The sequence below is a fragment of the Lampetra planeri genome, chromosome 19, assembly GCF_965212315.1.
Source record: "Lampetra planeri chromosome 19, kcLamPlan1.2.h2, whole genome shotgun sequence".
In the NCBI taxonomy this organism is placed as follows: domain Eukaryota; kingdom Metazoa; phylum Chordata; class Hyperoartia; order Petromyzontiformes; family Petromyzontidae; genus Lampetra; species Lampetra planeri.
In genome coordinates this window covers 8,935,812-8,951,610 of record NC_136125.1, presented here as the reverse complement: position 1 = coordinate 8,951,610, position 15,799 = coordinate 8,935,812, and the positions used below count along the sequence as shown (strand labels likewise).

The window sequence follows — 15,799 nt, the reverse complement described above, 5'->3', positions numbered from 1 at the left end:
ACTTACTTTACAAGGCGAGGACTGAAACCGCAGCAAATTCAAACCATTCCACTGGAAAACAAGCCCGTCATGACCAACAGCCACTCATTCAGCAGCTGGAGTGATGCCAGCAACAATTAATTTTTCAAGCCGCTATCTGGGATATATCCAAATCTATAAAACTCAAAGTGGCAGTGTGTCCATGGCTTATAAGACTGCGATGGAATGAGTAAGGACTATTTTATCGTCACTATACGAGGTGTCGTGTGATATAATTTGTTAAAATATATTTTGAAAATTTCTCAGTGTAACTTGAATCGTACTCTTCAGCTGGGTTCCATTCCTGAGATGATAGATCCATTCAGCGACCGCGCAAAGCAGTGCCGGATGGACCCTGGGAGCATGTCTCATAGACCTGCTCTAAAATCCCATTTGCGTCTTATTTTTATCCACTCAACAACTCTGGATGAACTCATCTACATGCCCCACGACAGAGAAGCCTTCATCACAGTGCGGTCAAATTTTCTTCATTATAATTCAGCCAACTTAAGTACAGAATTTTACTGGGATTATTTTTTGGTGTGTGCGGTCATTGGTGACCCAGCTGAGACCATCACCAACTCGCCGAACCTGAGAGATCCGGTTTCATCACGGGCGGCCAAAAACCCACGTTCGAACCCGGCACCTCTGCAGTGCCAACTCAATGTGTCCGACCCACGAGCCACCAGGTCGCAGAGATGTTTTACTCTTAGCAACGCCAAGTGGGTCAGAACACGAGCACATGCTTTTCCCACGGGGAAAAAATATATATTATTTCTCCACTCGAGGCTTAGTATCAAAAACGCAACACTCTGCAAAGACCTTCACCGGTGAAAAAATAACGACGTAAAAACATGTCGGGCATCCAGGAGAGCAAATGGATTACTCTTGGGCGTGCATTTCCCACACATTGGCCTTGTAAGGCGCAAACCCTTAGTGCGTATATATACGATAAATTAAGAAGGGTGCTTCATTGTTTTAAATATAAAATGACCACATCTGGCAAATACGGAGCGCAGGGCTTTTACAGTGCCTCGTGTTTACAGTTCCCCAATGCTCTCGTTTGGCCTCCTTCCTGCACAAGTTGTTTTTTTTCTTCTCTCTCCGCCAGCAACTTGTTGGCGCTCGGTAAAAACTCGGTGGTTGTAAACGTGGCGTCGTTCTCCACAAACCCTTAGGCGGTGGCAGCGTTGGTGGTGGTGGTGTGCGCTTTCAAAGTCAACAGGCAGCAAAATGTGCGCTCGCACAACCTCAAATATTTGGCGCGTTAACAAAGTGCATCCAGTTCGACGTTTCTCTAAGTGCGCACGCCAATCTGATTCTCTCTCCACGGCGATTCGATGAGTTGTCACGCTCCATGGCACGTTTGATGATGATGATGGCAATAATGATGCTCGTTTACCCAGGAAAGCCTCACCGAGTATAGCAACTCGTTTTCAAGAGGGTCTTGTCTAGAATCCAACGCAGGCCTTTCTTGCTGTGGAGGCACCAGTGTTACCACTGTGCCACCCTGCCAGCCACCCTGCCGATTCAACAACTCATTTTGCTTACTTCTTGCCGCCTCATTAGTATCATTCGTCTTCATTTCTGTCTCATTCGTACATCTCCGTGTGCTCCATTAGCCTAACTGAAACATTAGCATATCTCGTGAATACAATGTGCATATTCATCACGCAGTCGAGATGAGTGCGTGTCGAGATCAGGTGCAAGGTGTCGCATCACGAAAGCATGAGGGATGGCGGCAGCTTAGAGAGGCATTCATCCAGCAATGGAATGACAATGGCTGAGGATGATTATTTGCACGAATGGTTATTAATCTATTCTCAAGACGTACAGTTCGATGCAGTTATACTGAGCCTAATAATGGATTCTAATAGTTAAATCGATTAACTGTTACATGCCTGCTGGTGGCAAGCCATAACATGCCATTATTTAATTTTGTATCAATATTAACTGGGTGGAGCGGTGGCACACTTATTAGCATAACAATCTCGACACCCAGCAGTGACCCGAATTAAATTCCCAGCCACTGCTATCGTCGAAGGCGGGAAATATCTGACATGGGTCTTGGGCCTTCCCCACTCCATCCATAAACACTGGCCAGAGTGGTGAAGAAAGGCCAAGTACTCCCACCCCCCCCTTGCGTGGACATGGCAAGTGGAGGGCCTTCATCCAACAGTGGATTAACAAAGGGGCGCACATTTTTTTTATTCACTGGCACAACCATTACTGCCTGTGGGTTAAACACTGTAACCCATTTTTACAAAACAAGACATTTAAAGGGGACATTTTATTGCAGCGCAATAGCGTAATAAATTAAGTCGTAACATTTAGGGACCTCAAGCAACAGCTTGCTGGTTCAAGTCCACACAGACTGTGCGAGTGTTGTGCAACACATTTTTTTAAAGAGACATGCCGTTGATGTACCAAACACAGTCAAGTTAGGAGGAAATGATTCGCCGCGTAAAAATATTACACGAAACAAGACCAATCTAAACAAAACACGTGGCACTAACACCGTCCCCTTTTTTTTTGGTTGGGCTCGTGAATAATTCAAACACAAGCACTCCCCAACTCTGCATCTTGTCACGATTCACACTGAGTAAATGCACAGCAAGGGAGTGCACAAAAAAGAACCTTGCTCCGTCACTTACAGAAGACGGAGGGGCCCCCTAACGTAAAAATGTACGCGTTTGAGAAAGAAACAGGAATGGAAAACATTTCTGGACAAGTGGGACACGGGTTTACAGCTGTTGCAAAAAAGAATATAAGATATAAGAATAGGTTTTACCTTTCTGGAAATAAAACAGGTGTTAAGATGTTAAAACACCAAACTGAAACCTTTTGCAAGGAATCCTGTCTGCATTAACCACACATACTTGTGGTGAACATGCAAACAAAAAAACATGCTCTGACAGTATATGCATTGTCTTTGAAACCGATTGGTCAACACCAGAGACAGCTTTCTTTACAGCCTTACCAGTATCAAAAATATAATAGGTTTTGATCCTGGCAAGGGAGGTCCCATGATGTAGCTGTTGCATGGTTGCATCGCACAGCCAATTATTGCACGAGCAGCCGAAAGGACACGAGGCATCGATTTTTAAAAATAAGATTGAACCTTTCGTTCACGATAAACGTATCGAGCACATTATAATAAACACATTACAACATCACAGTCATCATTACATGATTTCTCTCCACTATGAAGGCAGAGGAAAATGGAAACATGTGCTGCACACTGCCAGTCGTCTGTAAGTGCAACCAGACGAGAAATTGCATTTTGACTGTGAAGTTTCCTAAATTTGTGGAAGAGCCCAAAAACAAAACTGCCCTTGAAACGACTCTCAACCCCAGAATTGTGGTAATTTAAGCAACCAGTAAGAAAGGCGGGGGGGAAGAGGCGAGAAGGGGGTTTGGGGGTTGGCTGAGAAAATGGAGGGAACGTGCGTACATGTCAAGCAATGGCTCGGCAACATTTGGGAGAGTCGGCAAGCCTTGCTGGCCATGTCATGCCCACCATTGGCTTGTGTGAACGCTGGACAGCGACATCCCCTCCCCAACCTTCCCATCAGATCAAGTGGTCATATCGCCACAGGTGATCAAGACCCAGCGCTGAACTCTCTCCCTGTGAAGGCTCAAAGGACAGGGCCCACTTCCTGTTCAATTATTTATGGACTTGCGGGACCGGTCACCGTGATACGAAGTCACCGGGCAGGACACGGCCGCTGTTGTTACCTGTAACTGTGCACGCTGCGCCACTGTCGATGTATCCGCATGCACATTTTGTTTGCTAATTAATTTTGTTGGGTTTTAATTATGTATGTGGTGAATTGGCTTAGGGTGCTGCCAAGCTCCTGGCCAAGAAACAGTACATAACAATAAAATGTGAGCCCTTTTAAAAAACATCGCGGCAATTTGCACAAATCTATGGCTCTGCTTTTTGTTTAAGAAAAAACAGAGACGTTTAAAAAATGCAACACCTATTTACAAACGCAAATCGCTTGGAACGTTAGCGTCGTAATATTCAGGGCGTTTTATTTGTTAAGCTATTACGATCACAAGCATATTAAATTGTACGCGTTATTCAAATCGAAAGTTGGCCATGTCTGCAACTAATTCCTCTTCCACGTGCGAGGTTCCCATTTATAAAACACAAAGAACCAATTTTTTTTTCTACTTCACCCCCGCCCCACCTCACGGACTCTAACCAGCCAAAGTCTGCCATTTAAAAAACATCTCAAATCACAAAGCAGATATATTTTTTAATAGAGGATTTTTTTTTTTTTACAAAAACCTCTAACAGGAAAAAAAACAAGTTGTCTAATGGCAGCACGGTGGTTGTGCCCTCTCATTGGCCCCTTTTGTCAGGCTCTTTCTGCCGACTTTTTTTTTAACCATCATCATCAGCCGCCACGGTCAATCCACAGCTGGACAAAGGCCTCCCCAAGTCGTCGCGAGAACCTCACGACCGTGCAGCGCAGCAATCATACATACATACGAATGTGCTGTTAAACCCGCCACCACCCGACACAGCCAATTAGTAGGGTTCGTCACATAAACAAAAATGCCAATTCGTCACGAGTTCAGCACACCAGTGTGTTGCAGAGTAAACCCACAACACCTACAATTTGATTACGACGTTTCGCCGGTAATTACAACCAGCATCATCAGGCGACAGCCAGAGTTAATCTGCCTCGCGCACGCGCTCCAATCTCTTCGTCGATCTCGTCGTCGCTTCATCCGAGCGGTGGAGGACATCCTCCTGGATGCGTTCCCCACCCCCCCTCCTCCCTTCGGCTGCCACTCCGTTGTTATTCTCCACTCCGTTGTTATTCTTTCTCCACTCCATTGTTATTCTCCCACCCCCGCGGCCGTCCACCCTTCAAGCGTTTTAAGAGTCTTTTAGGAAAATAATTATACGTGACTTTACCGAAAGAACTAAGAAGATGAATCCCTGCAGTCACGAAAGCTTTAAATCGAAAGTCTTTTAGGAGTTATTTGGCTGCTGCTATACATTTCCACATGACGATAAGCCACACTTCGTTGTGCGAACATTTGTGATAGGCAGGTCGGGTTCTTAAAAAATAACTATATAGCTGAGTGGGCCTTACCTGGTAAAAATAAAGTGTTTAGTTAAATCGGCATGTCGAACCAGAGTCCACTTTTTTCACTTCATTAGCATTTATTGACCCAGGAATGCCTGTCTCGAGAAACGTTTTTTATTGAAGGGTTTTGGAAAGAACGGTTGTTTAATGATGCCTGTATCCTGCATATATGTCATGTTCTCTAATCAAACGTGTTCTTCTGTCTGTCTCACAATGTCATTCCAATCGTTTATCTCTCTCTACACTTCTTCGGGCCACACTCTCTCGTCCCTTCTCCTCCGTCGGTGTCCGTCACTCTTTCTCCGCAGCAGTTGGGACAAAACTTTGGCATTCATTTAAAAATCTCACCAACGGGCCGCTAAAAAAAAAAACGTTCAGGCCAGCAACACTCCCCGCGAAGCAACGGTACCTTTTTCTAGCCTCTGCACGCCCCCCCCCCCCACAACGAGTAGCTGCGTGGCTAAATTAAGTTTGGTGGCCTCCTGAGGGTGTGCTGTGGTAGGAGGGCGGAGGGGGGCCAACAGCACGTGGCAGCGTGTGTGCGGACATGCGCAGGACTGCAAACAAACACCCTTGTTTGAAAGTGCACCACCTGGTAACAGGGAGAGCACGAGCAGGCGAATGTGAGTCACAATGTGGAGGACCTAAACGGGGAGCGGTGGTGCAGCAGTTACAGCGCTGCGCAACGAATCCGGGGACCCGAGTCCGATTCCCGCTCACGACCAACACCAGTGACGATTAAATGAACCGGTCATGGGCCTCCCCTAGGGCAGCTCAGCCTTAAATGGGTACCGGCGTGATGTATAAATGTCATCGCAAGGGAGACAAAGGCGGCCGGGCGTGGTGCTGCACATACACCCACCCCCTCTCGTGTGCCGTGCTGGCCTTCATAGGTGCTCGCGAACAGCACTTGCCCCAACAGTCTGTTTAAGGCTGTCTTATTAGAGGCACCAAGGTCTCTTTTGCAACCTCCCGCTAAGGATAACGCAAAGTGCATACAGTCACTAACGTCAAATCCACCAACGCCCCGTTGATGATCTTAACAGGCACTCGCGAATACACAACAAACACACTCGAGAGCAGCTAAGCATGTTTAAATACTGTACGTGTCAAGCCCCTTGTCAATCTAAGGGAGGAGGGCCCCAGGGAAGCAGCCCTCCCCCACCACGCCATGTGGGTCGTGGGGGTTATTTGACCACTACTTGACCACGCTGGTCACTGCGGGTTGGTGAAGGTGGAAGTACAGACGTCAGGGCGGAGCACAGTACAACAATGAGTTTTGCAGCCCTGCTCACTGTTGCCCACATCGTGGCACGAGCAGAAGGCTATAACATCCGTTTCACGCACGAGGTGGTCGCCCATCAAAGCTTCACCCAGGCTCAGGCAGCCCTGCGTAGCTTCTCAGGTCTGACGAGAACGGGCACATTTCAGAGATCGGTGATTTGGTCATAGGCGTAATTATGTATCAAATCCAAATGACAATAAGCTATAAATAGCTTCTGGGTGCTTCTAAATATAGCCGGGTTAGGGACAGGTATTTTTTTGCCAGCCTGCTCTTATTTCCGCCCTTGCAAGAAAAATTTCTACCACTGGGAGGGTGTTCGCATGATTTCTATTTATTTCCAAATGCCAATTTTTCCCCGTCTCTGTAGGCAAGAACAGCATGCCAAAAGGAAATTCACCGGAAATACAGCGATCACCCCATCCCGTCTTATGTCGAGAGCTAAGCGAGTTTGAACCTGGATCGCGTTTGACTGGGTAACCACGATGTGTACAAAAGCAGGTTTTATAGGCAGCGGGGGGGGGGGGATACGATGTGGGCAGAGGACAGTGCAACAAAATCCACAGTTGTACTCTACTCCTGAGCTCCTACATCTATGCTCCCCGCCTTCACCAACAAGTACTGACCGGTGTTATACGCTCCCACGTCTAAGATCCTGACCCTCACCGTACTAGCGCCGGTCATTGTAAAAGCTCTTTTTCAGAAGCGACCTGGCCACAAATGATAGCACAACGAAGTGGCTTATCATCGTGTGGAAATTTCCAGCAGCCAAATAATTTAATCGCATGTTTCTAAATGTGGAGGGAAAATCCGGAGAAAAATCCACGCGACCACGGGGGGAGAGAACATGCAAACTCCAAATATACAGCAGGCGTCAGGGTTGGGATCAAACCCACAACCTCCTGTATACCAGGCGAGGTAGTTAACATCTTGCCACCATGGCACTCGAAGTTGTCATCCCGCTGTGAAGTGCTCCTCAACCGCAGTGCTCCCCTGCCGTTATTTTTAACTGGTACGCCAGCCCCCAGATATTTTCTCTACTGTGAGTACATCTAATCTCAGGGCTTCTTCAAGTTAATCTTTATATATATACATGGCATCAAGGCTTTCATCTCTGTACCAGTTCTCTCAATCAGCAGCCATCATTACAGCATTTGCTCATTATTGACGGCACTGCTCTGAAGGGATGAGTGGCCGCTTGATTACATTTGACTTTGTACTCATGGGCCGGTGGCAGTGTCTTGCGGATACAAGATTATTTCCGTGTTATTTAAGGTGGGTGTTAATGACATGATCGCATCAAGAGCCATTTCCTTTGAAAAAACTCGAAACATCAACTCGTGCTTGTTCAGGATGCTTAGCATTGTATACATTAACACGCACAAGTTATTATTTTTTTGTGTTTAGTTTGTTGTCTTTCCCCCGCACCTCCGATTAGCACGGTTGGCCACGGACGGTACGAAACAATTTAAACATGCGTATTAATATATTTCTCCACGTCTAACCTTGCACAAGACTTGTCTCAAAATAACTCATTATGATAACAATAACATACAGGGCCTTTGTCAGCGCACTGCCGGATGAAGGCCTCCCCATTCCATGTCAGTCATTGGGGTTGTTTGATCATACCTGACCACGCTGGTCAGTGTGGTCTGACAAAGGCCAGGGTGCTTGAGGAACTGCTTCAGATATCACTCGCCACTGATGTTCGCCACGACCGGTTAAATGTGCAGTGCGTTTATGACCGAATTGAAAACAAAACGAAACCATGAATCGAAAGGAATTCGAATGAAAGTTAAAATAACACCGGAGTAGAAATGGGAGGGGCATATTTATTATTTATGGTAATAATTGAAACTTGCAAAGCGATCAGTATTGACACATTCCCGAAGAAGAGGGAGAACGACTCAGAGGTGCAAGGAACCACAGACAAGCAGTAAAGGCTGTGCCAAATTTCCCCAAAGTTCTGCGTGTCATCGGCCGATTAAAGAGTAGTGTTTACATGTAGGGGGGAAACTGGAGCACCTGGAGAAAGCTTGTGTGTCCGGGGGGGGGGGGCAACACTGGTCTATCCCATGCAGATGGAACGGCTGAGGTCCACATTTTACTGAACCGCCTTCTCCTGGCGAGCCAGGGCATGACCCCTCGACGCCGACGCAAATAGTGTTTCACATCGATAGCGTGACCCACAAACCCACACCCCTCCACTGTGCTGGATCACAGCTGAGCACCACCATCACCTGGCCAAGCATTTTAACATCTATTACGTTTGCTTTCCCAGGAAATCCTCACCGAAAATCGAAACTCTTATTCAGACGATTCCTGCCAATTTTTTGTTTTGCATAGTAGCGGGGGTGACAACGCAATGTGTAATCCCGCTCTAGTCAAGTGCAGGTTATTTTTCCAGCATTGGGATGTTTGTCTAATGTCAGTTACATTGTGGGGTTTTTTTTAGCTATGGAAGGTAATCGGAGAACCCCGGGGGGGAGAAAAAAACCCAATACAGAACAGCGGGAGGACAAATTCCACGGGGAAAAGTTCCCGAGGTGAGAATCAAACCCAGGCCCTTCCCTGCTGTGAGGTACAAGCGTCACCCCACCGTGCCATGCTGCCACCCAATTATATTACTGATGTGTGTTGATAAGGGGAGGTATTTATTCATGCATATGGACAGCGCACCGCATTCCCTGTGACAATCAGCTGAGGTACCCTCTAGTCCATTTTACAGCAAAGCCAAAGTCTATTAATAAACAACAGGTTCAGCTGAAATGGACCAGGCGCAAAAATAATTATCGACATTCTAATCAACATCTATCGTGGCCGCAATCATAACACAGGGGGTTAGATAAAATTAACTATCCAGTGAGCTTAAAATGAACGCGTGTCCTGACTTCAACCCAACATTTACTGTTCACCGGCAGGCTAGCTTCTCCTATGGGCCTTGCGAGGGAGACCGCTAACACACTTGTGGAAATCCCTCGAGCCTTCTTCATTCACGAAGTTGCTTTTCCAGACGAGGCAAAAAACGCACAGCAGTCAAAAGCGAAACACGCGCGGCCGTAGCTGAACACACCGTACAGTGTAAAGAGGATTTTTTTGTTTGTTTTTAAACATACTCCAAAGACAACGTGGCATGTAAAATGCCTTATATGGTCAAGAGGCAACGTTCAAGTCAGACATAAATCAGAACGCACGAGGTTAAATATAGAACGCACAGCACTCCTCCCCCCGGCGGAACCATACAGCTTCCAGGGCCCATCAAGAATAAAACAAAACACTTCGGGCGGATATTTTGTTTACCACAGAGGTCATTTTCTTTTTTTAATCATCCCAACGCATGCTGCAGTGGACAGCAAAACAGAATGCATGCCCGAGCCTCGTTCTGACTGGACGATCGGACGCCCGTGCTTCAGTGATATTCCCACCCTGCCCAGCCAAACACTGCCTTTCAGGCAAAGCAATTGGTCACATGTGAACTGTGAACACGTAAAGATCCAACTAAAAAGTTAGGTAAAATCCATGCATGCACATGGATTGTGTAAGGCTTTTCAACGTGCTTTTTTTGTCTTGGGAAGTACAGTATTGAATTAGCGGAAGAGAAGCTGTCGGCGCAAATATATTTCCCTGCATAAGCGCAAATAGTCCCTTTTGCTTTGGTTCGTGTCACTACGTTTTAGGAAACCTCTTGATAAATTTGGCCAAATTTCAATCTGGTGGCTTCCTAAGAGTAATGCAAATTTATTCTGAAGTTTGGCTCATATGAGATTAACTTTACAAGAGTTATACTGTGTGCCACATTGCTGGAAACCATTAAAAAAAATTAGTGCTCAAATGCTTTATTTACATTAAACCTTAAGTCTTTGGTTTTGCACAAAAAAAACGCAACAACACACACTGCCAGGTCTCACCTTCTGTGCGTGGAGAGAGAGATTTTCTGGGCAGACATCGCCTACATGGAGGAAGAGGAAAGACACAGGATAATAATCATTTGGTGTGGGGAACATCAGCAAAGCATTACATTGATGTTGAAAGCTGAACTTTTGGAAAGTAAATGGGCGGCTCTGAGGTCAGAGTCCTGAGCCAGCACTGCTGAGATCCTGGGTTCAAATATATCCTGACTCCGCACCTCCGATTAGCACGGTTGGCTACGTACGGTGCGAAAGACGTTCCAATACCAATACCACTAAGTGACGGTGACGTAACCACGGCGCCTGTGCCAGGCCAGGTGTAATTTGAGGCCACGTGAAGTGTTAAAGGCTCGCTGACAGGAGGACACGGGACAGACCCAGGTACCCCCAGCTGTGCCAACTTGCTGCATTTTAGCCACCTGGCGGTTCACTCGTTGTTGTGAGTATCACTCCTTTGCCCTCAGTTGTTGTTGGAGGGCGACTGCCTCCAACTGCCCAGTAGCATCTTTTACGAGCCTCCTCCACAGGTGGAGGTGGAAAAAGACGTTCCACATACATACATACGTATCCGTGATTAAACGGTGGTCTCCAGTTTAGCGAGGTGACGCTCTCTGCCTGATCATCAAAGATGGCATGGAATATTTGTGTTCACTCAGGTTTGGCCTATTCCATGAGATAAACAACGTATGGAAGGCAAATACTGTAAATGTGTGCCACTAGTGTGGTAAAAAAAAAATCCCTGCGGATGTCAACTGTGGACATCGTTGTCATAGATCCAGCCAGAGCCGTTTCCTCACACAGGGTGGTACACACCACGAGCTGTGAGAGGTCTGAACTAAAATGTATCCATCTCATGACATGTTGTTTATTGCACAACTTGAAGCAAAAACTTACAAAAATATAACTTTTAGTCGGGGAGAGGACAATAATAATTGAATTATCAATAGAAGCTGTATAATTTGTGCCAAAAATGCTAACTAATCACAGAAATGCGTTGAAAAGTGCAAAGTGTACAACCTAAAACACATTTGGAACAGATTCAGCAAAGGCTGTATATGTTAATTTAACATCTGCATGCAATGGTTCAAAATGTACTCAGTAACTTTACTTAATGAGTAAAACTTGATGGAAACTTCCAATCTGGTGCAAGGGGCTCATGACACAGGTTGTACACACACACACCTGTGAAACCAGGAAACTGGACGTTTTATTTTGACAGGAAATAGGACGTTGGTGGCTTTATAAAGATCGCAGTGTTAGGACAGTGGCAACTTTACTAAGAAAACCAATTTTGTTATGAGCTCTTCCAACAGCCTCTTCCACTGCCAAGTGATGGCAATCACTCCACTCCCAGCGTTTCGTTTTTTTTACAAAAAAAAATCTTTATTCTGACAAGTGACATTTACAACACTTTAATGGAAACACACCCAGCGATGGGCAGTGGCAGAGCCCGTGAAAAAGCTTACGCTGTTATGGGGCAAGAGTTTTCATGGTGAAGGTGAAAAGGTCACGTTACCGCCAGCTGTCGGGCCTCCCCCCCCTCCCTTTCTGCCGCTATCGCTTATCAGGGCTGCACGGCAGATGACACAACTCCACCGCCACATCTGGTTCCCTAGAGCGTGCAGTTAAATGCCCAGGCAGTATCACGTCACAGCAGGCACGACAGCCACGGCCGCGGAAGCCTGGTGGATCACCCAAGATTTTGCGCAACTCCCAAACCTGCGAGGTGGGCTGGAGGTGACAGCACAGAAAACACATTCCTGCGGAGGGAGCTGGAAGGAACGTTGGGTTGCTCGGTCAATGGCCAGGGTCAACGGCGGCGTGGTGTATTCCGCAAATATGCCCGACTGTGAGGGCGGGCACAAGCTGGCGTGAGTAGGTTAAACGTTGAGTTTTATAAGGGCACCACGGGGTGACCAGCCCCTCCCCACCCAGCCCCACCCCCCACCCAGCCCCACCCAGCTCCTCCCCACCCTCCCCTCTCCACCCAGCCCCACCCCTCCCATTTTTGAATGCACGACGGATGGACACAATAATCCCTTGTGGGCTGATGTAACCAGGTGGTTCCTACCCATAATAGGTTACTGCACCAATGAGTGTAGACCTTTTTGGAGTGCCATCTCCTTCCACGCTAGGGGTTCCCCAGCTCCTTCGGTTTCCTTCCACGTGCCAAGGTAAAGGTGCAAAGCTGCAAATTCTTGCCCACACCGCCACTGCCAAAAGGGCCTCAACCAGATCTAGACAGCCTCTCAACAAGTTATTTAGCCTCCTCCTCTTCCAACGTTGGCCAGATGCACTGGAAGAGATGGGAGTCCCCACTCTTTGCCGCCCCTCGCCCCCCCATACAAAACTCTCCTAACAAGAGAAATGGCCAAACATCTCAATGTAAAAACCCCTCCTGAAAAAAATCCCTTGCTCGATAAATCAATTACATTAGGATAGAAAAAAACCCTTATCACATCGGTCAAAAAACACTTCCTTAATAGGAAAAATATATAACAGGTGATGGTTTGGTCAATGGCCCTTCATCACAGCACAACTTATCGCGCTTGTGCACCACTTTCAACAAAGTACCAAATATATATTTTTAAAGGGTTATTTTTACGACAGCTACTTCCTAACCAGCACCTACTGTGCAACTAACGAAGCACAACAGTAACTCGGATACTCTCTTTCACTGTTGAATATTTAATCGCGTGTGAAGTCTGCATAACCTTGTACAGTAAGTGAACTGAAAGGAATATTTTTTAAAAATTAATTTGCGCCGATGCTTGCAATTGCTTAATTTGCCGTTCATTACACTGAGAAATATGTTGTAACTGCAGAATTTTTCGTTTTATAATCGTCTACAGCTGACGTAGCCAGTGCTGCCACAACCCTCTATCCAGCTTTCATTTCTTTGTATTCACCAACATCTTTCCTTAGCCAGCATCACCACTTCGTTGAAACTCACTCCTTTCCCTTCTAGATCCCCAAGCCCCGCATCTATCCACCTGCACTCTGGTCCGTGTCTCTACTCCCGTTCCCTGCTCTTTCTTCGGCGAGTATCGCTTCTTCGTGCAAACTCATTCCTCTCCCATCTAGATCTCTCAGCCTCGCATCTATCCACCTGCTTGTCCGTCTTACCCTCTATTCTCCTTCACCTGCTGTGGGCAGCAACGTCAAGTACGAGACCCTATCCGGGTTCCTTCCTGCAACGTGTCCCGAGAACCAGTGTTGCCTTCTTTCCTTCACTTTTACTCAACAGCACTGTTGAGTAAAAGTGAGTAAAACCCCGGCTTGGAGCCCTGGTCTCGAGTCTAGCCAGAGCTTCAATTAAAACGCATAAAAAACACACAACAATCCTGTGTACTCAAAAGCATATGGGTACATATATCGGTGTGTGCAGTGGTGTATCCATGTGTCAGTGTACAGATTAAACAATATAAAATGTTTACCCAATTTCCGTGTTGTGTGTACTCTGCTGTACAGTACGATAGTTATGGCCATCGGTCCGAGGTACGCTGTTCCCGATACCAGCCCACTACCCCACCCCCTACACACCTATGATCCCCCTCCCCCAGTCACCCCACACCTCACCGCCATCCTCCACCACGATCACCTCTCCCCCATTCCAACTCCCAAACCCCCCACGCCATTCCTAACCCATCCCTCCCCCATCCCCCAATACTAATATATTGCGGCATGCACATTTACATCACAATTACACATTTTACACAATATTCACAACTTAACATGTTATCCTGAATTGTATTACATATTTCACTTTACTGAACATTCTAAATTATGTCATTTTATTTTATCTGCTAGATTCTTGCAATAGCGATATATACTTAGCCGGTATTGCTGCGAAAAAATATACAAACCGTCTATCCCGGATTTTATTGACTCTTCATTGTTCATTCTCGACAGCCTCACAATAATGTGATGCATTGCCGGATGTGTGTGGTTTAGCCATTGAGTGTCTCGCACACACAAACAAGGCGCCTAAATGTAAACGTTCAACCAATTAACCTTGCTCAAACCTCGTAACACGTGCTTACACAATAACCAACACAGGTGACCTCACTTAAAAGGCATCTGGAACTTCGTTACACGTACTGTACATACTGTGACACGTGTGGAATGGAGATCATTTAGCCAAATACAGTTGGGAGGGAGTGGAATGAGTGTGCACACATTAAGGCTGGCACACGGCACACAAGGGATGTTTTGGCCAGAACCACTCCCAGCCACCTCTGGTGTCCCGCATGATATTTGCACACCGCGCCAGGTACTCGTATATGGCTCATTCGACCTATGGGAGGCCCAGAAGAGGTTCATATTCGAATTGGCAAAGCTGCGCAAGAGCTCGAAATGAACACGGGTCCATCAGTCCTTTGTCACAAACTGGTAATGTGCTAACCACCGCACTTAATCTCTCCAATAACAAAACGCACGCACGGTAAGCCACACATGCATGTGCACAAGATAAAGGTGCAGTCAGGCAATTGCATGCTCAAGCCACCACTGGCAGAAGGGCCTTAACTAGAAGAAGCTCGTGGGGGACACTTCAATAAGAGGCTTTCTGGCCTACTCTTCCACACTGGCCAGACGTCGTGAGCATATACGCACAATTTAACCCACCACACGCAGCCAAGCCAATCAACTGTGGTCTATGCATTTCTACTGCAGGGTGGTCAGAGGCAGCGGGTTGGAAAGCAGCAGGTGTTAAGAAACTTACACCTTCGTTGCTTCAACTGCTGCGCTGGGAGATGGAATTGAACAGACGACCCCTGGATTCTAAATCCAGTGTGCTCACCATTGTGAACATCCCGTGTAGAGCTGAGAGTGTATTTTGCACTCACCTCGAGTATTCCTCCTCCTTCCCGTAGCGGCCAAGTCTCGAGTACTCCCTCGGCCTGTGCTGATGCTGTCACGGAGGAAAACGCACGCGCACACACACAGACACACACCCCAGGCCAATGCCATTAGGAGGAGCCCATTCCTGTCCGGATAAAGAAGTCCGGCCAGATGCCACTTCCCAACAAAGAAAATAGGGAGCACTCTGAAAGAAACAAAAAAAATACACTCAAAAATAAAAAAAGAATTGGACATCCCAACGACGCACAAGGTCTCAGAGGAAGCGTGATTTGCCGGGCCAAACAATACCCACCCACCTCTCCCCCTGTCTTAATACCTGGGGACTTGTCTCAAAATGATAGAGGAAGTTGAGGTTTTGTTTTTAAATATAACAATCATAATGGAAGATGTTAAATACCCCGGATGCCTCCTACACTCTGGCCAAACGTGTCAAAGACATTCACTTTGGGTCATTTGCTTATCCAGGAAAGCCTCAGGACACTGACCGGCTCCCCTTCAGGACAGTCCTTCACTGAGATCTTCACCCACCGGCAACTCAAAGAATGCAACAATCCCCGTTAGGAATCGTAAGCAAATAGAAAACAATCGAATGGCGTTCCTGGATGAGAGATTTGCACAAC

The 15,799-nt window shown here is 46.7% G+C and overlaps 1 protein-coding gene across 2 annotated transcripts in view; it reads right to left on the bottom strand.

Annotated features, from left to right (window-relative positions):
* The window catches only part of TMEM131 (transmembrane protein 131), a 109,129-nt gene that overhangs the window by 84,363 nt on the left and 8,967 nt on the right, over positions 1–15,799 (bottom strand). For both annotated transcript variants that reach the window (XM_078602917.1, XM_078602918.1), the window contains exons 2-3: positions 15,164–15,228; positions 10,317–10,357 (exon numbers count right to left, since the gene is read on the bottom strand). In XM_078602917.1, the coding sequence (XP_078459043.1) occupies positions 10,317–10,357; positions 15,164–15,228 (106 nt within the window). The remainder of the gene's footprint in view (positions 1–10,316; positions 10,358–15,163; positions 15,229–15,799) is intronic.